The sequence below is a fragment of the Pantherophis guttatus genome, chromosome 4, assembly GCF_059756535.1.
Source record: "Pantherophis guttatus breed Tessera chromosome 4, ASM5975653v1, whole genome shotgun sequence".
Lineage (NCBI taxonomy): Eukaryota > Metazoa > Chordata > Lepidosauria > Squamata > Colubridae > Pantherophis > Pantherophis guttatus.
The window spans coordinates 13,777,515-13,801,217 of NC_142066.1; the positions used below are offsets into that span (position 1 = coordinate 13,777,515).

General features: G+C 48.4%; 1 protein-coding gene across 2 annotated transcripts in view; it reads left to right on the top strand.

The window, feature by feature from the left end:
* The window catches only part of SALL2 (spalt like transcription factor 2), a 35,930-nt gene extending 15,217 nt beyond the window's left edge, over window positions 1-20,713 (top strand). The window contains exons 1-4 of one of the 2 annotated variants that reach the window (XM_087891750.1): window positions 2,349-2,696; window positions 12,372-14,740; window positions 19,280-19,723; window positions 20,415-20,713. In XM_087891750.1, coding sequence (XP_087747876.1) covers window positions 2,618-2,696; window positions 12,372-14,740; window positions 19,280-19,708 — 2,877 coding nt within the window. In that variant the 5' untranslated portion in view covers window positions 2,349-2,617 and the 3' untranslated portion in view covers window positions 19,709-19,723; window positions 20,415-20,713. Of the gene's footprint in view, window positions 1-2,348; window positions 2,697-12,371; window positions 14,741-19,279; window positions 19,724-20,414 lie in introns of those variants that run through there. The other variant, XM_087891751.1, reaches the window with a different exon arrangement.
* The last annotated feature ends 2,990 nt before the right edge of the window (window positions 20,714-23,703 follow it).

Here is a 23,703-nt window from a genome sequence, read left to right on the forward strand (position 1 = left end):
GGGAAGGCAGAACCAGCCTCCAAACAGATTCTTGCTCCTTCTTCTTTTCTTGCACTAGCCGGGTTCCCTCTCTCTCCTCTTCCCCCTCCTCCTGTTCTTCCTCTTTCTTCGCTATCTTCCTCCTCCTTGCCATCATTCCCTCCCTCTTCCTCTTTCTCCTTCCTCTTACTTCTCCACTTCCGCCTCCTCCTGTCCATCACTCCCTCCCTCCATCCTCCTCTTCATCCTCTTTGCCATTGCTCCCTCCAGCTTCTTCCTCCTGTCCATCACTCCCTCCCTCCTCTTTCTCCTCCTACTCGCCATAATTCCCTCCAACCTCTTCCTCTTTTTCCTCCTCCTTCTGCTATCCATTGCTCCCTTCCTCCTCCTCTTCCTCCCACAGCCACCTCTTTCTCTTCTTCCTCTGCCTGCTCCTCCTCCTGTCCATCGCTCCCTGCATCCTCTTTCTACTCCTACTCTTCTTCCTCTTCCTCTTCTTCCTCCAGCCTCCTCCTCCTCCTTTCTCTTCTTCCTCTTTCTCCTCCTCCTGCTATCCATCAATCCCTCCAGCCTCCCTCCTCCTCCTCACCATCCTTCCTCCTCCTCCTCCTCCTGCTATCCATGGCTCCTTCCCTCCTCCTCCTCACCATCCTTCAGCCTCCTCTTCTTCCTCCTCTCCATCGTTCCCTCCCTCCTCTTCATCATCCTTCGGCCTCCTCCTCCTCCGGCTATCCATCACACCCTCCATCACTCCCTCCTCCTTCTTACCATCCTTCAGCCTCCTCCTCCTCCTCCTCAAGTTATCCATTGCACCCTCCCTCCTCCTCTCTCCTCCTCACCATCCTTTGGCCTCCTCTTCGTCTTCCTCCTCCTTCCTCCTCCTCCTCCCTCCTTCTCCTCCTGCTATCCATTGCACCCTCCCTCCTCCTCTCTCCTCCTCCTCACCATCCTTTGGCCTCCTCTTCATCTTCCTCCTCCTTCCTCCTCCTCCCTCCTTCTCCTCCTGCTATCCATTGCACCCTCCCTCCTCCTCTCTCCTCCTCCTCACCATCCTTTGGCGTCCTCTTCTTCTTCTTCTTCCTCCTCCTCCTATCCATCCCACCCTCCCTCCTCCCCTTCACCCTCCTTCAGCCTTCTCCTCCTGCTATCTATCGCTCCCTCCTTCCTTCCTGCTCCTCGCCATCCTTCAGCCTCCTCCTCCTCCTCCTGTTATCCATTGCACCCTCCCTCCTCCTCTCTCCTCCATCTCACCATCCCTTGGCCTCCTCCTCCTCTTCTTCTTCCTCCTCCTCCTCCTCCTCTCCATCACTCATCATTCCCTCCTCCCTGCTCCTCGCCATCCTTCAGCCTCCTCCTCCTCCGGCTATCCATCACACCCTCCATCACTCCCTCCTCCTTCTTACCATCCTTCAGCCTCCTCCTCCTCCTCCTCAAGTTATCCATTGCACCCTCCCTCCTCCTCTCTCCTCCTCACCATCCTTTGGCCTCCTCTTCGTCTTCCTCCTCCTTCCTCCTCCTCCTCCCTCCTTCTCCTCCTGCTATCCATTGCACCCTCCCTCCTCCTCTCTCCTCCTCCTCACCATCCTTTGGCCTCCTCTTCATCTTCCTCCTCCTTCCTCCTCCTCCCTCCTTCTCCTCCTGCTATCCATTGCACCCTCCCTCCTCCTCTCTCCTCCTCCTCACCATCCTTTGGCGTCCTCTTCTTCTTCTTCTTCCTCCTCCTCCTATCCATCCCACCCTCCCTCCTCCCCTTCACCCTCCTTCAGCCTTCTCCTCCTGCTATCTATCGCTCCCTCCTTCCTTCCTGCTCCTCGCCATCCTTCAGCCTCCTCCTCCTCCTCCTGTTATCCATTGCACCCTCCCTCCTCCTCTCTCCTCCATCTCACCATCCCTTGGCCTCCTCCTCCTCTTCTTCTTCCTCCTTCTCCTCCTCCTATCCATCACTCATCATTCCCTCCTCCCTGCTCCTCGCCATCCTTCAGCCTCCCGTTCTTCTTCCTCCTCCTCCTCCTCCTCCTCCTCCTCCTCCTCCTCCTCCTCCTCCTGCTATCCATTGCAGCCTCCCTCCTCCTCCCTCCTCCTCCTCACCATCCCTTGGCCTCCTCCTCTTCTTCTTCCTCCTCCTCCTCCTCCTATCCATCACTCATCATTCCCTCCTCCCTGCTCCTCGCCATCCTTCAGCCTCCCGTTCTTCTTCCTCCCCCTCCTCCTCCTCCTCCTCCTGTTATCCATTGCAGCCTCCCTCCTCCTCTCTCCTCCTCCTCACCATCCCTTGGCCTCCTTCCTCTTCTTCTTCTTCCTCCTCCTTCTATCCATCACTCATCAGTCCCTCCTCCCTGCTCCTCACCATCCTTCAGCCTCCTCCTCCTCCTCCTCCTGTTATCCATCCCTCCCTCCCTCCCTCCTCCTCCTCCTCCTCCCTCCTCTTCCTCCAGGTGCGCTCCGGCGCCGTGGCGCACGGGGGCGCCCCGCGCCGGCTCCTGGTGGCGGCGGCGGCGGCGGCGGCGCCAGCGACAGCCGCCCTCCAGACACCAGAGGTCCCTGCTGCAGCAGAGCCGTGGGGGGAGCCCGCCGATCTCTCTCGCCGCTGCCTCCTCCTCCTCCTCCTCCTCCTCTTCTTCCTCCGGGAGCGGCCGAGATGAGCAGCCCCCGAGGACGCGGGGAGCCGGCGGAGGGCTTGGGCGCAGCGGCTGATGCTAGCATGGCAGAGCCCGCAGGTGGGGAGGAGGGGGCTGCGGGGGGGGGAGGGAGGGATGGATAGATGGGGGGGTCCCCCGGCAAATCCCCCCCCTCTTTGACCCTTTCTTTCTCTCTCTCCCCCCCCCTCCAATCTTCCCTTCCAGTCGCGGCCGGTTGGTTCTTCTCTCCCGGGGGTCCTTTCCATTGTCTTTCCTTCTCCCCCTCCCCAAAAGCACGCGATCCGTCTCTCAACCACCCCTCTCGGGTGGGTGGAAGAAGGTGGGGAGGGTGGGGAAGATACACCAATATGGTGGACGGATCTGAGACACCCCCCCCCCAATTTCCCACCCACCATCCATCCACCCCCCCCAATTTCCCACCCACCCACCATCCATCCACCCCCCCCCCAATTTCCCACCCACCATCCATCCACACACACACACACACCCCACGCCTGCCCTCCTGTTTGCAAGGATGCGCCCCAGCAGCAGGGTGGAGATTCGTGGTTTGTGCTCAGCCGGGTTTAGAAACCCGCAAACAACCATTGGGGGGGTGGGGGTAGAGGAGGAGGAGGAGGAGGAGGAGGATCCTCCTAGATCTAGAGAGGATCTAGAGAGGAGATCCTAACATTGCCAAGGAGCAATGTTGGAGGCTCCTCCTTACATCCTTTGCCCTTCTTTTTTCCCTGCTTTTTTTTTTTTTTTTGGAAAGATCCACCATGAGGGCTAGAAACTTGACTCTGGTTGGCCCCATTTTTTTTTTTAATGATTTATATGCCGCCCTTATAAGGGCTTACTACAGGGCCGGATTTAGATGAAAAGAGGCCCTAGGCTATTCCACTTATGAGGCCCTTTCACCTATAGTGAAAGTGTAATTTTAATTTTGCTAACAATTTGAATGTAGGCCCCTCTTGATCTTGAGGCCCTAGGCTGAAGCCTAGTTAGCCTATAGGAAAATCCGGCCTTGGCTTACTATAAGAGACTCAGGGCGGCTTACAATGCGTTAAGCCAGTGGTTCTCAACCTGTGGGTCAGGACCCCTTTTGGGGGTCGAATGACCCTTTCACAGGGGTCGCCTAAGACCATCGGAAAACACATATTTTCAATAGTTTTAGGAATAATTTTATGGTTGGGGGGGGCACCACAACATGAGGAACTGTATTAAGGGGTTACGGCATTAGGAAGGTTGAGAACCACTGCGTTAAGCAATAGCCTTCATCCTTTTGTATATTTTTTTTACAAAGTCAGCTTTATTGCCCCCCCACAAACTGGGTCCTCAATTTATCTACCTTAGAAAGGATGGAAGGCTGAGTCAGCCTTGAGCCTGGCGAGATTCGAACTTACAGTAATTGCAGACAGCTGGGGTTAAATTACAATGCGTTAGTCTGCTGAGCTATCCAGGCTCCTGGATATCCTGGCTATCCAGACTTTGAATGTTAGTAAAGGCAGAACCACCATTTTGCGGTGCTGGCATTTCCTCTCTCTCCCTCCCTCCCTCCCTCCCTCTCTCTCTCTCTCTCTTTCTTTCTTTCTTTCTTTCTTTCTCCCTCCACCTCCCCCCCACCCCCCAAAGCCTGGCTCAAGGCCTCCCAATTGAAGATGGGGGTCCTTGAAGATGGACCCAAATGGCTGGAAGGGAAGCTCTTAAAGGCCAGAGCAGGCTTTTCCTCAACCGATGTGTTAGATTACATTTCCCAAAATCCCCAGCCTCCCTCTGGGCGAGTGGGCTGCTGGGGGATCCTGGGAGCGGGTGCTGGTTATAACTGGAGGACGCCCATCCGTTTGAGGAAGCTGGGAAACCAGATTGGCTTCTTGCATGAGAATGGGGAGTCATCTGCAATCCAACCTTGGCCTCTTTAAGACGTGTGAACTTCGATTCCCAGAATTCCCCAGACAGTCATGACTGGCTGGGGGATTCTGGGAGTTGAAGTCCTCACCTCTTCAGAGTAGCCAAGGTTGAGGAAGACTGTCGTGTGAGATTCTAGGCGGCTCAGTGGCTAAGACGCTGAGCTCGTCGATCAGAAAGGTCGGCAGTTCGGCGGTTCGAATCCCTAGTATAGGTCTCCTGCGTGAGCATGGGGTTGGACTAGATGTCCTCCGAGGTCCCTTCCAACTCTGTTACTGTTAATTTATCGAAAAATGTGTGTCTGGGCTTTGCTGGCTGGGGAATTCTGGGAATTGAAGTCCACACATCTTCAGAGTAAGCAAAGTTGAGAAAGATTTGTCATGTGAGGTTCTAGATTTTATTAAAAAAATGTGTGTCTAGGCTTTGCTGGCTGCGGAGATAAGATAAAATAAGAACAAAATAAGATATAAAATGTGATTAAATATGTCGATTAAGTAGGAATATGTGGGAATAGATGAAGAAAGTTAAGAATTAAGTACTGTCGGAAAGATGTTGAATTGTATAATTATTACGGATGTATTTTTGCTATAGAGGTATTTTAACTTGTATTTTTGGATTTTAAGTGTTAAAGGTTTTTCAAAAAATTTTAAAAAAAGAAAGAGTAGCCAAAGTTGAGAAAGATTTGTCATGTGAGGTTCTAGATTTTATCGAAAAACGTGTGTCTAGGCGCTGCTGGCTGGGGAATTCTGGGTGTTGAAGTCCACACATCTTAAGACTAGCCAAAGTTGAGAAAGATTTGTCATGTGAGATTCTAGATTTTATTGAAAAACGTGTGTCTAGGCTCTGCTGGCTGGGGAATTCTGGAAGATGAAGTTCACACATCTTAAGAGTAGCCAAAGTTGAGAAAGATTTGTCATGTGAGGTTCTAGATTTTATCAAAAAAACGCGTGTCTAGGCTCTGTGGCTGGGGAATTCTGGGAGTTGAAGTCCACACATCTTAAGAGTAGCCAAAGTTGAAAAAGATTTGTCATGTGAGGTTCTAGATTTTATGGAAAAACGTGTGTCTAGGCGCTGCTAGCTGGGGAATTCTGGGTGTTGAAGTCCACACATTTTAAGAGTAGCCAATGTTGAGAAACATTTGTCATGTGAGGTTCTAGATTTTATGCAAAAACGAGTGTCTAGGCGCTGCTAGCTGGGGAATTCTGGGTGTTGAAGTCCACACATCTTAAGAGTAGCCAAAGTTGAGAAAGATTTGTCATGTGAGGTTCTAGATTTTATGGAAAAACATGTGTCTAGGCGCTGCTGGCTGGGGAATTCTGGGAGTTGAAGTCCACACATCTTAAGAGTAGCCAAAGTTGAGAAAGATTTGTCATGTGAGGTTCTCCATTTTATCGAAAAACATGTGTCTAGGCGCTGCTGGCTGGGGAATTCTGGGAGTTGAAGTCCACACATCTTAAGAGTAGCCAAAGTTGAAAAAGATTTGTCATGTGAGGTTCTAGATTTTATTGAAAAACGCGTGTCTAGGCTTTGCTAGCTGGGAAATTCTGGGAGTTGAAGTCCACATATCTTAAGAGTAGCCAAAGTTGAGAAAGATTTGTCATGTGAGGTTCTCCATTTTATCAAAAAATGTGTGTCTAGGCGCTGCTGGCTGGGGAATTCTGGGTGTTGAAGTCCACACATCTTAAGAGTAGCCAAAGTTGGAAAAGATTTGTCATGTGAGATTCTCCATTTTATCGAAAAACGTATGTCTATGCCAGTGATGGCAAACCTTTTCGGGATCGAGTGCCCAAACTGGAACACGCATGCATATGCATGCATGTGCGCATGCCAGAACACTGGAAATCCAAAGACCAGCTGGCTGGCACGCACATGTCTGTTTTTGGGCATTTTTGGCCATTTCCAGGCAGTTTTCGGGTCGTTTCCAGGCCATTTTCAGGCAGTTTTCTGGGCAGTTTTCCAGCCGCTTTTTGGGCTGTTTTCAGGCTGTTTCCCAGGCTGTTTTTGGGCTGTTTTTAAGACCGTATTTTGGGCCGTTTTGGGGCCAAAACCAGCCTGAAAATGGCCCAAAAACAGCCTGAAAATGGCCCAGAAACGCCTGAAAAATGGCCTGGTTTTTGGTAGTTTTCAGGCTGTTTTCCGGTGCTCTGGCGCCCCGGAAGTGGCAACGACGCGGATGCCCGCAGAGAGGGCTCTGCTTGCCACCTCTGGAACAGATGCCATAGGTTCGCCCTCACGGGTGGCTGGGGAATTCTGGGAATTGAAGTCCACACATCTTAAGAATAGCCAACATTGAGAAAGATTTATCACGTGAGATTCTACATTTTATCGAAAAACGTTTGTCTAGGCTTTGTTGGCTGGGGAATTCTGGGAGTTGAAGTCCGTACATCTTTAAAGCTCCCAAGGTTGAAAAACATTGATTCTAGTCCAATTGTTACTCAGAAGAAAAATCTGCCAACTATCTTCAATACAGTTATGCCAGGGGTCTGCAACCTTAAACACTCAAAGAGCCATTTGGATCCGTTTCCCACAGAAAACACCGAGAGCCACAAAACCTGGGTGGGCGTGGCCAAATCAGCGCCACTCACTTCTATCAGTCACATGATCCCCCTAGCCACGCCTACCCAGTGGTCAATAGGGCCGCTCATTAGTTTTTTTTGTTAAAAAACACCGAGAACCACAAAACCCTTTTGACATCTCTCTCCCTCCCTCCCCCCCTCTCTCTGTATCTCTCTATGTCTCTCTCCCCCTCTCTCTGTATCTCTCTGTCTCTGCCCCAGATGCTTCTCCATCCCCCGCTATCCCCCTCACCTTCTCAGACCAGGCGAGGAGTGACTGGGAGGGGAGGGGGTGGGGCCAGCCAGTGGTGGGATCACCCAGCAGGGAGCCACAGCAGAGGGCCCAAAGAGCCGCAGTGGCTCCGGAGCCGCAGATTTTTGACACCCGAGCTAGGCCATCGGAACCTTGTCCGAGGCACTCCACTATCCATAATCCTGCTTTTAAGCTCCCTGTATAGTGGCAGACTGGTCTATCATTTATTATTATTATTATTATTATTATTATTATTATTATTATTATTATTATTATTTATTGGACTTATATGCCGCCCTCTCTCCAAAGGACTCAGGGTGGCTCACATCAGCGAAACAATCCCAATAAATACACATTAAAACATACTAAAACAGACTAAAACCAATTTAAAACCAATTTAAAACAGTAGACCCCATCAGTCCAGGCTAGGGCGTTCAAACAGCCATGTCTTAAGCTCGCGGCGGAAGATACGAAGGTCTGGGGCCAATCAAAGACCCAAGGGAAGTTGATTCGAGAGGGTGGGAACTTTCTTCCGTGACTTTAAACACCCTGCTCCTGCTGGCATTTTTGGGACCAAAGGGATTTTGAAGTGGAGGAACAGCCTTTGAGATCCTTGTAGATGGCCCTCATATCAGTGGTGGCATTCAGTTCCAGTTCAGGCGAACTGGTAGCGGCGGCTGTGGGAGGCTCTGCCCACCCGCCCGGACACCATCACACCCTGTTTTTGACACTCTGCGCATGCCCAGAGGTGGTGCACATGCTCCCGTTTGCGAACTGGTAGCAAAGGTACCACTACTGCCTTATATCATTTCCAACTAGATCTGACCTTCACAAGGCTGGGTTTCCCGAGATCCGCAGGGAGATCTCTGAATCTTCTCTAGTTTCACCATCTCCCCAAGGAACATACTGTGGCCAGAAGTGGGCACAGCCCAGATAACAATCTAAGCAATGGAGAGTATCTTTTTAACTGCCGCATCGCATTACATCGGTTAGATGTATTGTTTGTCAGAAGGGCCTCTGGCGGGAGGAAATTTTCCATCCGCGCCTCCTCTCGGTGTTTATGGGTTGCCGTATGCCAGGAGAAGGCGGTGGCCATGCCAGAACACACAGATTGTCCTGCTTGAGAATGGACGCCAACTTTCCCCAACCCCGTGCTCTCCAGATACATGGCTTTATCCCCGCGGCTAAAAATTTGGGGAATTGTAGGTAGTCCTCGGCTTACGACCACGATTGGGAACACAGTTGACATTGGTAAGCGTTGCTAAGTGAGTGGTTCCCGATTTTGTGAGCTTCGTTTGCCATGGTTATTAAGCAAATCACTGAAGTTATTAAGGCAGGGGTGTCAAACTCATTGAGGGCCGCATCAGGGTTGTGTTTGACCTCGGAAGGGGCCAGGGGGCGTGGCCCGCTCGACATCACTCATGTCAGGGGCGCGTGTGGGGTCCCGAGTGCTCTGTCAGTGAAAACAGGGTCCCGTGCTCAGTTTTCAGCTGCGACGGCTTCCTGCAACACTCTGCCAGCGAAAACGGGAGGGCTATGCACGGCCCTCCCAAGCTGCGTTTTTGCTGGCAGAGGCACCGTGGGCCGGGTTTTCGCTGTTTCCAGGACGGTCCCGCAGGCCAGATCTAAGCACCCTACAGGCCAGATCCAGACACCCTGAGTTTGACACCCTGAGTTAAGGGATTTTTTTAAAAAAAAATCTAGCTTCCCCCAATGACTTGGCTGGTTGGAAAGTTGCAAATGGAGGTTACATGACCCAGGGACATTGCAACCATCGTAAATACTTGCCAGTTGCCACGTGACTAAATTTTGATCACGTAACCACAGGGATGGTGTGATGGTTTTAAGTGTGAGGACCAGTCAGAAGTCCCCTTTTTCACTGCCATTGTAACTCTGAATGGTCGCTAAACCCAATAGGTAGTCCTCGACTTGCAACAGTTCATGCAGTGATTGTTCAGTTACAAAATCCCTGAAAAAAGCAACTTAATGACCGTTTTTCGCACTTACGACCATTGCAGCATCCCCATGGTCACGTGATTAAAATGTGGATGCTTGGCAACAGGTTCATATTTATGACAGTTGCAGTGTTCTGACCTTCTGACAAGCAAACTCAGTGGGGAAGCCGGATTCACTTAACAACTCAGTTACTAACTGGAGAACTGCAGTGATTCCTTTAAGCAAGAAAGATTGTAAAATGGGGTGAAACTCACTTAACAAACGTCTCACTTAGCAACAGAAATGTTGGCTTCCATTGTGGTCGTAAGTCGAGGACTACTGTAGTCATCCAACTGGAACAGCGGCCCCCTCATAACCTTTTGGTCATCAAGGTCCAGTTCTGTGGAGAGAGAGTTTTTTCCGTGGGCCGGAGTGGGTGTGGTTTCACGTCCCGCGGATGGGGCTTTGTTTGTTTATGCAGCCCGGATTTTGGCATGCCGCAGCCCAGTGCCAGTTCACAAACCGGGGGTTGGTGGATCTCTGCTTTGAATATGCAGCCAATCTGATTTATGATTATACTTGTAGTCTTGGAGTTACGACCACAATTGAGATACATGTTCTTTAAAAGAAAATTTTAAAACAATCTTAGTGGTGGGATTCAACCGGTTCGCATCAGTTCAGGCGAACCGGTTGTTAAATTGCACACACACACACTCCGCTATCAAAGTGGACCCTGGGTTCTGTGCTGCTCTCGGCTTGTTGTTCGTTCAGAACTGGCTGCAATAAAGAAACGGGCAATGGAGCGGCCGGCGCGAGGGAAGGAGGAAGCCACTTTCCCTCTTTCTTCTCCAAGCTCCTCCTCCTTCCCTCATACCAGCCACTCCGTTGCACATTTCTCCACTGCAGCGCAGCACCCAGGATCCACTTTGATAGTGGGGCAGGGGGGTAATTTAATAACCGGTTTGCCCAGGGTCAGGTTGGCCATCACAGGAGGATCGTCCCGCATATGTGGCGGAGCTGGAGGACGGTGATGGGCCACACCTCCCACGACACCCAACCTGACCCTGGGCATACTGGTTGTTAAATTATTTGAATGCTACCACTGATGTACTGCCTGTGTTTCTCATCTTCTATCTATATTGTATAGAGGTAGTCCTCGAATTACAACGACTTTTGAGCCCAACATTTATATGGTTAAGAGAGACATTTGTTCAGCGAGTTTTGTCCCGTTTTACGACTTTTCTCGCCACAGTTGTTAAGTGAATCGCTGCGGTTCTTAAATTAGTAACATGGTTGTTAAGTGAATCCGGCTTCCCCATTGACTTTGCTTGTCAGAAGGTCAGAAAAGGGGATTGCATAACCCCGGGATGCTGTAACCGTTATGAGTCGGTTGTCAAGCCTCCGAATGTAAATCATGTGACCAGGGGGATGTTGAAATGGTCATGAGTGTAAAAAACGGGCATAAGTCACTTTTTTCGGTGCCGTTGCAGTGGTGGGTTACCCCCGGTTCGCACCGGTTCTATAGAACCGGTAGTAAAACCGGCGGGAGGCTCCACCCACTGACCCCGACGTCATCAAAATGCTTCTGCGCATGCTCAGGAGCTTCTGTGCAAGTCGACGCGGTGGCTCAGTGGCTAAGACGCTGAGCTTGTCGATCGAAAGGCCGGCAGTTCAGCAGTTCGAATCCCTAGTGCCGCGTAACGGGGTGAGTTCCTGTTACTTGTTCTAGCTTCTGCCAACCTAGCAGTTCGAAAGCACATAAAAAATGAAAATAGAAAAAATAGGGACCACCTTTGGTGGGAAGGTAACAGCGTTCTGTCCGCCTTTGGCATTTAGTCATGCCGGCCACATGAACACGGAGACATCTTCGGACAGCACTGGCTCTTTGGCTTTGAAACAGAGATGAGCACTGCCCTCTAGAGTCGGGAGCGACTAGCATATATGTGCGAGGGGAACCTCGAGAACTACCTATATTTTGAATATTAAGCAGAAATCAGGAATATGAGGGCATAGCTTCAAACTGACAGGAGAGAAAGTTCAAAAATAATGTTAGAAAGTATTACTTCACAGAAAGAGTAATGGAAGCTTGGAACCAACTTCCAGCAGAGTTAGTGGGTCAATCCTCAGTAACTGAATTTAAACACGTTTGGGATAAATACAAACAGAAATTTTAAAAAATAACATAAATAAAAAATATTTAAAATGACAAAAAAATTGAAAAGAAAAAAAAATCCCTCAAAGAGCAGACAAAATGGACTACAGGTAATCCTCAACGTACGACCACAATTGAGCCCAAAATTTAGGTTGCTCAGTGAGAAATTTGTCAAGCGAGTTTTGCTTCATTTTACGACTTTTCTCACCACATTTGTTAAGAGAATCACTACAGTTCTTAAATTAGTAACCCAATTGTTAAGTGAATCTGGCTTCCCGGTTGACTTTGCTTGCCCGAAGGTCGGAAAAGGAGATCACATAACCCAGGGGCCTGCAACCTTAAACACTCAAAGAACCATTTGGACCCGTTTCCCACAGAAAAAAAAACACCGGGAGCCACAAAACCTTTCCCATGCCTGACTATTTCTTGAGCGGCCACAAAACTAGCATATGTAGCTGAATTAAACGTTCTGTTTTCTTCTGAAACTTTTTTCTTTTCTTGGATTTATCCATGGTTGGCCTACTGGGGGTTGAAAAGCTCAATAAATTGCGTGCCGGTGAGTGTCGCACATTGGCGGTTGTGACGCATATTTTGAGTGACAGGGAGCCACAGCAGAGGGATGAAAGAGCCACATGCGGCTCCAGAGCCGCAGATTGCTGACCCCTGACATAACCCCAGGATATTGCAAGAGTCATAAATATGAACCAGTTGCCAAGCGTCTGAATGTCGATCACGAGACCGCGGGGACGCTGCAACAGTTGTAAGTGTGAAAAACAATCATAAGTGACTCTTTTTCAATGCCATTGTAACTTCGAACGGTTGAACTAAATGAACTGTTGTAAATTAAGGATTACCTGTTATTAGGTCTGATCTGCCATCAGTTTTTGATCTTCCTGTATTTTTATTTTTATTTTTACAAATCTGGACTTAACTCCGTCTCCTTCTTCTCTTTTTTCTTTCTTCCACCTTCCCAGGAGACACTGGGGATGACTCCAGCTCCTTCTCCTGCCCTTCCTGTCACATCATCTTCAAGGACCCCTCCGAGTTATCCGCTCACACCACTACTTGTTTCTCAGAGCGAGCCCCCAGTTCGGCCGGCCTTGCGACCACTCCCACCATCAGCCAGGAGCACTCCAGCGTCTGCTCCTCATCCTCCTCTTCCGTTGAGGTCCACCCGGAAAGTTCTCCAAGCATGGACGTGGAACCTGGGCCCTTGTTGACCGAGCCAAGCCAAGAGCCCGCCTCTTCCCGGCCCCCTCCTCCGCCACCCCCAACCCTGCCTCCCCCCACCACTCTCCCCACCGGGCATCTCAACATCCCTCTCATTCTGGAAGAGTTGCGTGTTCTGCAACAACGCCAGCTTCATCAGATGCAGATGACCGAGCAGATCTGCCGCCAGGTGTTGCTCTTGAGTTCGTGGGGGCAGGTCGGGGCTCCAGCCTCTACCACGGAATCTGCTCCTGTGGCGTCTGCCCCGCCAAAGCCCCCTTTGCCCGTCTTTTCCATCAAGACTGAACCTGGGAGAAGCCAGGTATCCGCCTCTCCAGATGTGCCCAAGCCGGCGTTCTTCCATCTCTACCACCCGTTCCCTGGTGGCACCAGGGTGCCCAAAGCTGAGCAGCTCCTAGCTCCAGCCTTCCCTACAGCCACGGGTGTCTTGGCAGCCCAGTGCTTAGGAACTGCCCGGAGTCTGGAGCAGGCCACATCTCCGGGACTCTTGCGACAGAAGAATGGAGGAGGAGTGGGAGGAGGAGGAGGAGGAGGAGGAGTGGGAGGAGGAGAATCCAACTTGGAAGGCGAGAAACCAAGCGGGCGCCACAAATGCCGTTTCTGTGGGAAGATCTTCGGCAGCGACAGTGCCCTACAGATCCACCTGCGCTCCCACACCGGCGAGCGTCCCTACAAGTGTAACATCTGTGGGAACCGTTTCACCACCCGAGGCAATCTTAAGGTCCATTTCCATCGTCACCGGGAGAAGTACCCCCACGTCCAGATGAATCCTCACCCAGTCCCGGAGCATCTGGACTACGTCCTAACTACTTCGGGGCTCCCTTATGGCATGTCCGTGCCGCCTGAGAAAGCTGAATCCGGAGAGGAACATGGGGCCATCCCTGCTGGCGAGCGTAAGGCCCTGAGCGCCACCGAGAGTCTGAGCCTACTATCCGGCACAGCTCCTTCGGCCGCGACTCAAGCTTTGCCTAGTTTCAACAAGCTGGTCCTGATGAAGGCAGTGGAAGCCAAGGGGAAGGGGGACGAGAACACCCCTCCTGAATCAGAGGCGGAAGGGACCCGTCTTCAGCTGGGGAAGCTTGTGGGGGCCTTGCCCAGCTGGGCTCTGTTGGCCAATCACTTCAAGGCGGGCCCAGCCATGGGGCCCTTCCCCTACGTCCTGGAGGCTTCTCCCTCGGAGACCTCCAAGCTCCAGCAGCTGGTGGAGAAGATCGACCGGCAAGGATCCTCGTCCTCCTCGGGCATGGCCCCCATGGCCCCATCCACAGCTGGCTCCTCGGTGTCGTCTTCTCCAGCGTCTTCAGGGCCCAATCAATGTGTCATCTGCTTGAGGGTTCTCAGCTGTCCCCGAGCTCTGCAACTTCACTATGGGCAGCACGGGGGCGAACGCCCCTTCAAGTGCAAGGTCTGCGGGCGAGCCTTCTCCACCAGGGGGAACCTGAGGGCCCACTTTGTGGCCCACAAAACCAGCCCGTCGGCCCGAGCACAAAACTCTTGTCCCATCTGTCAAAAGAAGTTCACCAACGCCGTGAGCCTCCAACAGCACGTCCGAATGCACCTGGGTGGGCAGATCCCCAACGGAGCTCTCCTGCCTGAGCCTTCGGTCCCAGAGGGGGCCCCATTGGGAGAAGGGGAGAAGCCACGGGAGCAGCTACCTGTCCCCCAGGAGGAGGAGCTGTCGGAGGAGGAGGAGGAAGAAGAGGAGCCCACCGATGAAGACTCAGTCGAAAGCATTGGAGAAAAAGCAGAGCAGATCTCCAGCCCTGAAGGTCTGGGTCCTCCCAAGGAAGGGGAGGAAATGGGGCAGCCTGAGGGGGAAGAGGGAGGACCTGGAGCACTCTCCTCCTCTCCACTGGGGCCCCAAAGCCCTCTCTGTCCCTTGAAGGATGGGGAAGAGAAGGCCGATATGGAAGAAGAGGATGGAGGAACTGTCCCGGTGGAAGAAGAACCAGAGAAGGACAAAGGAGAAGGTGGTGGAGAAGGTCCATCTGAGAAGCAACTGCATCAGGGCAGCCAAGCCAAAGAGGAACCAGTGCTGATCTGTGGGATTTGCAAACAGCCCTTCACCGACAGGGCGGCTTTGCGCAAACATGCAATGACTGCTCATCCCCAGGTAAGAAATCAAGGCGGTGGGATAGGGACATCTGGCTTCCTCTGCCCCCTTGTGGTCTTGGATAGGAAGTTATCGTCCAGGGGTGCTATCGGGTGAAATGCTACCGGTTCGGACCAGTTCAGCTGAACCGGTAGCAATGGCGGCAGGTGGTTCAAAGAACCAGTAGTGACGGCAGCACGAGGCTCCGCCCACCCACCCGGTTGTTGTTACTTCCTGATTTAACCAGGAAGTAACCTGTTTTTTACCCTGTGCACATGCGCATGCACTTCCGAACCAGTAGGGAAGGTAAGTAGATTTCACCCCTGGGTGCTATTCATCAGATTCTGACAGGTTCTGGAGAACCAGTAGCGGAAATTTTAAGTAGTTTGGAGAATCGGCAAATACCACCTCTGGCTGGCCCCAGAGTGGGGTGGGAATGGAGATTTTGCAATAACCTTCCCCCAGGGGTGGGAAGGGAATGGGGATTTTGCAGTATCCTTCCCCTGGAGTGGGGTGGGAATGGAGATTTTGCAGTATCCTTGCAGTAACACAATTGTTAAATGAATCTGGCTTCCCCATTAACTACGCTTGTCAGAAGGCCGCAAAAGGGGATCATGTTGTGATCCAGGCCCAAGTAGGTATTATCAGACGCAATCAGTTCGAAACAAACAGACTTTATTAGAACAGCTGAGAATTAACTCATTCTCAGCGTAGGCCAAACTAATTCAAAACAAATTCTTCATACCACAATTCTTCAGCTTTATCACCAACCTTGGTCTAATTAGGCAACCTGCCAAAGGCTTTTCTTGGCAAAAGTTCAGGAGTGAAAGATGCCGACAAGCAATAAATGCAGCAAGACAAAAAACAAATGTATCAACGTTTTCCGACAAAGAGGCCAAGAGCAGTTGCTGGTCTTTTAAGCCTTATGGGAGGGGCCAATCTTTTCTTGGCCTTACTCCAGAGTTGTCCTTTTTGCTTTAGCTGCTCTTGCCTTCTGGCAGCTCTTCTCATGTGTGCACTAGGAACAGGCTCCTCCTATTCCTCTGCCTCTCTGCTGTCAGCCTCTGGAGGCTCCGGAGTCCGCACCTCATTCCCCAATGGCCCTGGCCCCATCTCTGCCTCCGACACAGAGCCCTCATCCAGGCCTTCCCCAGCCTCCAGGACTGGCCCATGTTCTTCCTCCTCACTGTCCGATTCCGCTGCCAGGTCTGCAGGCTGCGGGCGGACCACAACAGATCACACGATCAGGGACATTGGAACCGTCATAAATATGAACTAATTGTCAAGCATCCAGATTTTGATCATGTGACCATGGGGATGCTGCAACGGTCCTAAGTGTGGAAAAATAGTCACGTCACTTTTTTTCAGTGCCATTGTAACTTTGAACAGTCACTAAACAAATGATTGTAAGTTGAGAACTACCTGTATAGGCTTGTTCTGAGGATCATTTGGGTCTTCTTTTTGTCTTGTTCATCTCTCATTGTCTCTGGAGATTCTTCGTCATCCAGGTGATGGTTGTCCCAAAAGTTCTTTTTCAAGAGACAACTGGACTTTTCTTGGTTTTTCTTTGAAGACGTTTTGCTTCTCATCCAAGAAGCTTCTTCAGCTCTGACTGGATGGTGGGGAACGGAAGGATTTATTCTCCTTGTAGACAGCTGGTCATTTGTATCCTTTTTAGAAAGTCATTGAGGTCACTTTGAGTCCCAAAGGTGCTTTTTCTCCAAGAGGCAACTGGACTTTTCTTGGTTTTTCTTTGAAGATGTTTTGCTTCTCATCCAAGAAGCTTCTTCAGCTCTGACTGGATGGTAGAGAACGGAAGGATTTATTCTCCTTGCAGACAGCTGGTCATTTGTATCCTTTTTAGAGAGTCGGTGAGGCCACCTGGAGATTTATCTTTTCATCTCTCATTATTGAGATAAAGGCCAGACCTCGCATCTCATACCGGCGCTGAGCAACAGCTTCATGTCCAGTTTCTCTTTGAGTTGTGGGACAACCACGGCAGTTGTGTACTTGCCTTCCTCGCACAGTTTACCCCGTGCACAAGTCTGGCTTCAGAAGAAATTTGGAGAATGTAATTGTTTGAGAAGATGCTATGTGATTTCACCTCCGCTTATTGCTTCCGATCGGCAAGCTTGGCCAGCATCCCATCCAACACGACTGGAGTGAAGGATGCTGGTAATTGTAGAGAAGCAAGGATTATCCTACTCTGCCCAAATTACAATTCTCAAGTTCTTTATGGAAAGTTGCTCCTGTTTTGTATAACCAACTTTTGAAATGGAGGCCGATGTTGGCAAATTCAAAAGTTCTGCTTCCTGTCTTGGTGAATTTGGTTGTAAGTCTTCACAAATAATCCTTGATTTTTTTTTATTTGATTTATATGCCACCCTTCTCCGGAGACTCAGGGCAGCTTACAATGCGCTAAGCAATAGCCTTCATTCTTTTGTATATTTATACAAAGTCAGCGTATTGCCCCCACAACTGGGTCCTCAATTTACCTACCTTAGAAAGGATGGAAGGCTGAGTCAACCTTGAGCCTTGGCGAGATTCGAACCTGCAGTAATTGCAGGCAGCTGGTCTTAATAACCAGCTTAATAACAGGGTGCCTTAGACCACTGTACTACCAAGGCTCTGTACTACCAAGATTTACGACTTTAATGATTGCTCAAAAGTTACAACGGTATTGAAAATAGTAATTTACATCCGGTCCTTGCACTTATGACTACCAGAACATCCTTGCAGTCACATGATCGTGATTTAGGCGCTTCGCAACCTTTATGTACAGGTAGTCCTCAACTTACAACAATTCGCTTAGTGACCATTCGAAGTTAAAATGGCATTGGAAAAAGTGAGTTATGACCATTTTTCACACTTAAGGACCGTTTCAGCATCGCCGTGGTCACCTGATTTACATTTGGATGCTTGACTCACATTTATGACGGTTATAGTGTCCTGGGATTATGTGATCCCCTTTTCGACCTTCTGACAACCAAAGTCAATGGGGAAACCAGATTCACTTAACAACCGTGTTACTAATTTAACAACTGCAGTGATTCATTTAGCAAAGGCAAAAATGGTCGTAAAATGAGGCAAAATTCACTTAACAAATTTCTCAATTAGCAACATAAATTTTGGGCTCAGTTGTGGTCATAAATTGAGGACTACCTGTATTTATGATCATTCAAGCATCCTGGGGTTCACATCAGTGGTGGGTTCCTCCCAGTTTGGCCGAGCCGGTAGCGGTGACGATATGACTTCACCGAACCGGTTCTCTTTGTTCGGGAGCTGGGCCCTCCCGCCCCCGCCCCGCACGTTATTCTTACCTTTTATTTGGCCCCGCCCCCAATCTATTCGCTGCCTCCCGAGTCACAGCTGATCGGCTAGAAGGAAAAAAACTGTTTAAACTCTTGCCGTGGGGCTTCAAAGGGCCACCCTGCAGCTGATCAGTGTTAAAAGGCAGTGTGGTGGTAGAACGATGTCTCCAAAAACAAATGAGTAGACCAGTGCCTCCAAAAACAAATGGGTAGACAGGTGCCTCCAAAAACAAATGGGTAGACCGGTGCCTCCAAAAACAAATCAGTAGACCGGTGCCTCCAAAAACACATAAGTAGACCTGAATGCTCCAAGAACAAATGGGTAGACCAGTAAAGCTCTGCAAGCAGTTAAAAGCCTGGTAGACCAGTACTTCTGCTAAATCCTAAAGAATTGTCACATGACCATTAAACCACACCCATAAAATAAGCCACGCCCACAGAACCGGTAGTAAAAAATTTTAGAACCCACCCCTGGTTCACATCAGTGGTGGGTTGCTCCCGGCTCTCTCCGGTTCTTTAGAACCGGTAGTAAAAGTGGCGGGAGGCTCCGCCTACCCGCCCGGATGTCATAATTGACGATCTGCGCATGCGCAGAAGCTTCTGCACATGCGCAGAAGCACGCGCATGCTCACCTGTTGCGAATCGGTAGTAAAGGTAAGTAGAACCCACCCCTGGTTCACATGATCGCTATTTGCAACCTTCCCAGCTAGCTTTTGATAAGAAAGTCAATGTAGGAAGCTAGATTCGCAAAAAAGGGTTGTAAATTCAGGCACAAGTCACTTAAACGGCTGCATCGTTTAGCAACGGAAGGTCCAGTTCCAATTGAGGTCATAAGTCGAGGACTACCTGTATTGAAACAGTCTTGGCCTATGGGAAGTGCACTTTTCTCTCTGAACATTGTTGTTCAGTCACTAAATCGTGCCCTACTCTCTGCAACCCCATGGACCATAGCACACCAGCCCCCCTGGTCCTCCATTGTCTCCTGAAATTTGCCAAAATTCACGTTTATTGCATCGATTGCATTATCTAACCCTCTCATCCTCTGCCATCCCCTTCTCCCTTTGCCTTTCATCTTTCCAAATATCAGAGTCTCTTCCAATGAATCCCGTGAGCTCATTTGGCAGCCAAAGTATTTGATGACATCCCATAGTTCCTAAATTGGAAGAAAATATTGGGTATTCCTCCTTTGGCTTTTGCCCCCCATATCCATACCTCCCTTTTCCTCATCCTGCTTTCTTTTTCTCCAAAGGTTCATCTCGGAAGCCACGTTTGGAGCAATAACCAGGCGCGGCGGGGACGGCGTCTGCCTCTGGAAGGGCCCCTGCCGGTGCTCTCTGGGGGCCAAGTCAAGCTGCAGGACTTCCTGGGACGGGACATCCCAGCCCAACTGGTGGGGGTGGGTCCCCTTTCCTTCTGGAATCAGTATACCGCCTTCGTCTCAGGGGGCCTACCCGCCAAGCCTGCCCACAGCACAGCAGCTTCCGTTGTTTCATCTTCCTCCTCTTCTTCCCCCAACGTGACCCCACAAAGCCTCTTTGGATCGAGCAACGTGCCTGGGAAGGTGGTCCCTGCAGAGTCCAAGGAGAAGCCGCCGGTGACCAACTTGCTGCTCCTTTCTCCGCCGGCAGCTCCCGTTTTGGAAACGGTCCCTGAGAACCAAGGAAAGGGGGAGAAGTAACCCAGCTTCTACTGAGTAAGATGGTAGTGGGGGATTATGAAGCTTGCGAGAAACCGACCCTGACCAAGACAATGAGATTGGAATGGCACTTTGCCAGGATGTCCGCCTCTGTGCGTTTTTATCAAAATGTTTAGGTAGTGGATGATATTGGAAGCTGGATCAAACATTCATTACTAGTAAACAGTCTCACTTTGGGTCTGTTTCATTGTATTTGGCTCCTAAGGGCCACTTCACCAATATCACCTGCATATTAATTGTATGGGACTCCAGTGGAAAGTTTAACCTGGTACATAAAAGTAAACCAGGTCAGTATTTACGGATTTTGTTATATTTTTGGTCTCGGAGCGGGAATCTGTGAACATCCACGACCTGGTTTCAAGTTGGGTATCTGTGATTTGATGGAGGGCTTCAAACTCAGCTAAGTGGTGGATTGATTTGGACAAACCAGAGAAGGTTGGATCTTATTTACTGGGATGGAAGACCACAAGGAGATTCTAAAGTTAGATGCTAGATTGTGAAGTCAAAATAACCATAAAAATCCGAGTGGCAAAATGTTTCCAAGAAAACTACATGGCTCAGGAATCGGTCTTGATTTGAGGGAGTCTTTATTTTTATGATTAAAAAAAGTCATAGTTGGAGTTGCAAGGCTGAGAACCTGGAACCTACTTGCTTCCTATAACTATATCCCTCTCTTTTTCTCTTCCAGAGTGATCCACTCAAGAGGGACCAAGTACACGGCAGCAATTAAATCTTATATCTGACGATGCAAATTGATACAGTTCCAATATAATTTTAGCAACTTTTTAGTGTTTTACTTTTAACGTAGTTTGGAGCTCCGGCGGCCGAAAGGCAAGGATCCTGACCCAAGGCAGGGAAGGATGGTCCCTGCCTTGTACCTTTGATTTTGTTTTGTTTTTTTAAAGAAACTTCCCTCTCATGTAGAACAGGATACCAAATGGCCCCAGCCGAGGAATTTATTCCCTCAATAAAAGAAATTTGAAAGAATGATCGAGTCTGTGGGTTTTCTTTCTGGCCACAGGGAAAGGATGTCACTTTATTTTGAGTTCTGATTTCCTTTCGGAAGGAGAACCAGCTTCATGCATGATTTTTTTTAAAAAGTTTTTTTTTAATAATACAAAATTAAAAAAACATTGGACATAGATATGACATCACTGGTTCCAAACATCTTCCGTCACTTTACAATAATATTAGTACTCATATAAACATATAGTTCTTAAGCTTTGTTCATTATTTAAACATAATATGATATGATATTAATACTTTTCCCCTTATTTCTGTATATTTATTTATCGCTTAAACATACATTTATCTATAATATCTATATTTTTGTTCTAACACTATACATTTGTCTTGGCTACCCTCTTGTTATCTATCCAATCATAAAATTGTTCCCAGATTTTGTTATACTTATTTTTGCTTTTATCCTTGAGTTCCAAAGTGAGTGTCCATTTCTGCGCAGTTAAAGATTTTCAGTAATATTTCCTCTTCAGTTGGAATATCTTTCTCTTTCCATTTTTGAGTGAAGGCTATTCGTGCCGCTGTGAGTATATGCAGTAATAAATAATTTATATCTTTCTTATATTTACTTTCTATAATTCCCAGTAAGAAAAATTCTGGTTTGACTTCTATATTTGTTGACAAAATTTCTTCCAGGCAATTCTTTAGTAGATTCCAAAATTTTTGCGCCTTTGGGCATTCCCACCACATGTGGTAGTAATTCCCAACAGTCTCTCCACACTTCCAGCATATTGAGGATTTCCCCTTATTCATTCGTGCTAATCTTCTGGGGGGAGGTGCCACCTATAGAACATCTTATAGAGGTTTTCCTTATAGGAAGTTGCTAGTGTGATTTTTACATTTTTTTTCCCATTTTCCGAAAATGTTATTTTTATACCAATGCATACCAATTCAGCTCAAAAAAGATTTTTTTTACAAATTTGGACAGACTCATTTCTTCATCCATGATTTGAATACATTACATATTCTGGTTCGGCAAAAGGCAGTGAAAGAATTGGAAGATGCCAATTGGAAGATGTGAAAGTTATTTTTTGGGTTGCCTCAAAGGTGCTTTTTCAAAAGGCAACTGGACTGTTTTTTCTTGGAGAAAGAGGAGGAGAAGAAAGAAAAGAGGAGGAGGAGGAAGAGAAGAAGAAGACACTTCGTTTCTCAGCCAAGAAGCTTCATCTGAACCGATGAAGCTTCTTGGATGAGAAGCAAAACATCGTCTTCTTCCTCAAAGAAAACAACAGTCCAGTTGCCTTTTGAAAAAGCACCTTTGAGACAACTATGACCTGGATGACTGAGAATCTCCACAGATATTTTCTGCTTTGTTTTTTTAACGGCGGCCAGATTCTTTGAAGTTTTGTTTTTTAGAGAAAAATAATAGAAACCAACACAGTAGAGCATGGAAAACACAAAGAAAATAAAAGAATAAAGCACAAATTAAGTCGCCTAGAACGGGTCTAGAAAATGTCAAAGAATTTTTAGTTTACTGGTGTATCTGTCAGTGTGTGTTGCAAAAATCAAATCCAGAAAGCACACACAGGTAACTGATGCAGTAGGATTCATTAACTTCTCTTTATATACATAATAACACATGAATAAATGTACAATACCAACAGCAGATTCTTCCAACGTGGTAGCAGTTACAAGCAAAACACAAGCAGAATATACCAGGCTAATTTCAGTTCAGCAGACAGACTAGACCAGATTTTGTTTAGTTCTCAGCACAGAATCAGAGCTCAGCCACACCCAGACTCCAAACTGTCTCAGCTCCCATTGGCTGACTTAGTTGCTATGCCTATTCATTGGCTGACCTTGTTACCATGTCTTCCCAGTCATGAATATTCTGACAGTATCTTTAATTAATTATGATCAGTTGAGGTATCACTTTCAATGATGTTTGTTATTAAGCCATAAGCAAAGAGAAATAATGAGAACTGTAGTCAAATCATTATCAAGCCAGTTGGTCTAGTCTAGTGCAGGGGTCTGCAACCTTAAACACTGAAAGAGCCATTTGGACCTGCTTCCCACAGAAAAGAAAACACCGGGAGCCACAAAACCCTTCCCGTGCCTGACTACCCTGTTTCCCCTTAAATAAGACATCCCCTGATAATAAACCGAATCAGGCTTTTGACCGCGTGCACTAAAATAAACCCCCCCTGAAAATAAGCCCTCCCCAAAAATATTTAAATGCATGGCCAACCGGTCCCAGCCATTTCCTCTGGTTTTCTCCATGCGGCCCAAAATAATAAGACCTCCCCGAAAATAGGGCCAAGCGCTTATTTTGGGTTCAAAAAAATATAAGACGGTCTTATTTTCTTCTGAAACTGTATTTTTCTTGGATTTATCCATGGTTGGTCTATTGGGGGTTGAAAAGCTCAATAGATTGCATGCCAGCGGGTGTCGCACATTGGCGGTTGTGACACATATTTTGAGTGACAGGGAGCCACAGCAGAGGGGTGAAAGAGCCACATGCAGCTCCAGAGCCTCAGCCGTCTTATATTTGCTGACCCCTGGTCTAGTGGTTAAGAACCAGGCTACAAAGTGTTGAGATCATGAGTTCAAATCCTGCCTTCGCCATGAAAGCCAGCTGGGATAACTTTCGGGCAGTTACTATTTCAGCCTAATCCACCTCAGAGGGGTTGTGGTGAGAAAGTTGGGTTCTTATTTGTAAAAAATAAAAATTAAAAATAAGAAAGGCAGGATGCAAATAAATACATTATTCCATAAAATAGCAAGTTCTGATAGAATAGAAATTGAGAATCTGCTTTAAATAGCCTATGAAATTGAGTATGAACTTTGTACGTTTAAAAAAATATATATATTTTGGATGGAGTACAATTCCATGTGTTTTGTGGCATTCCCCGAAATGGGTCTTGCTTTGATCTCAAGGAATTGGGCAGCCGGTGTCCAAGACGCTGACACAAATTTGTAGTTTTATATAAATAAATATATTTAACATTTATATTTAC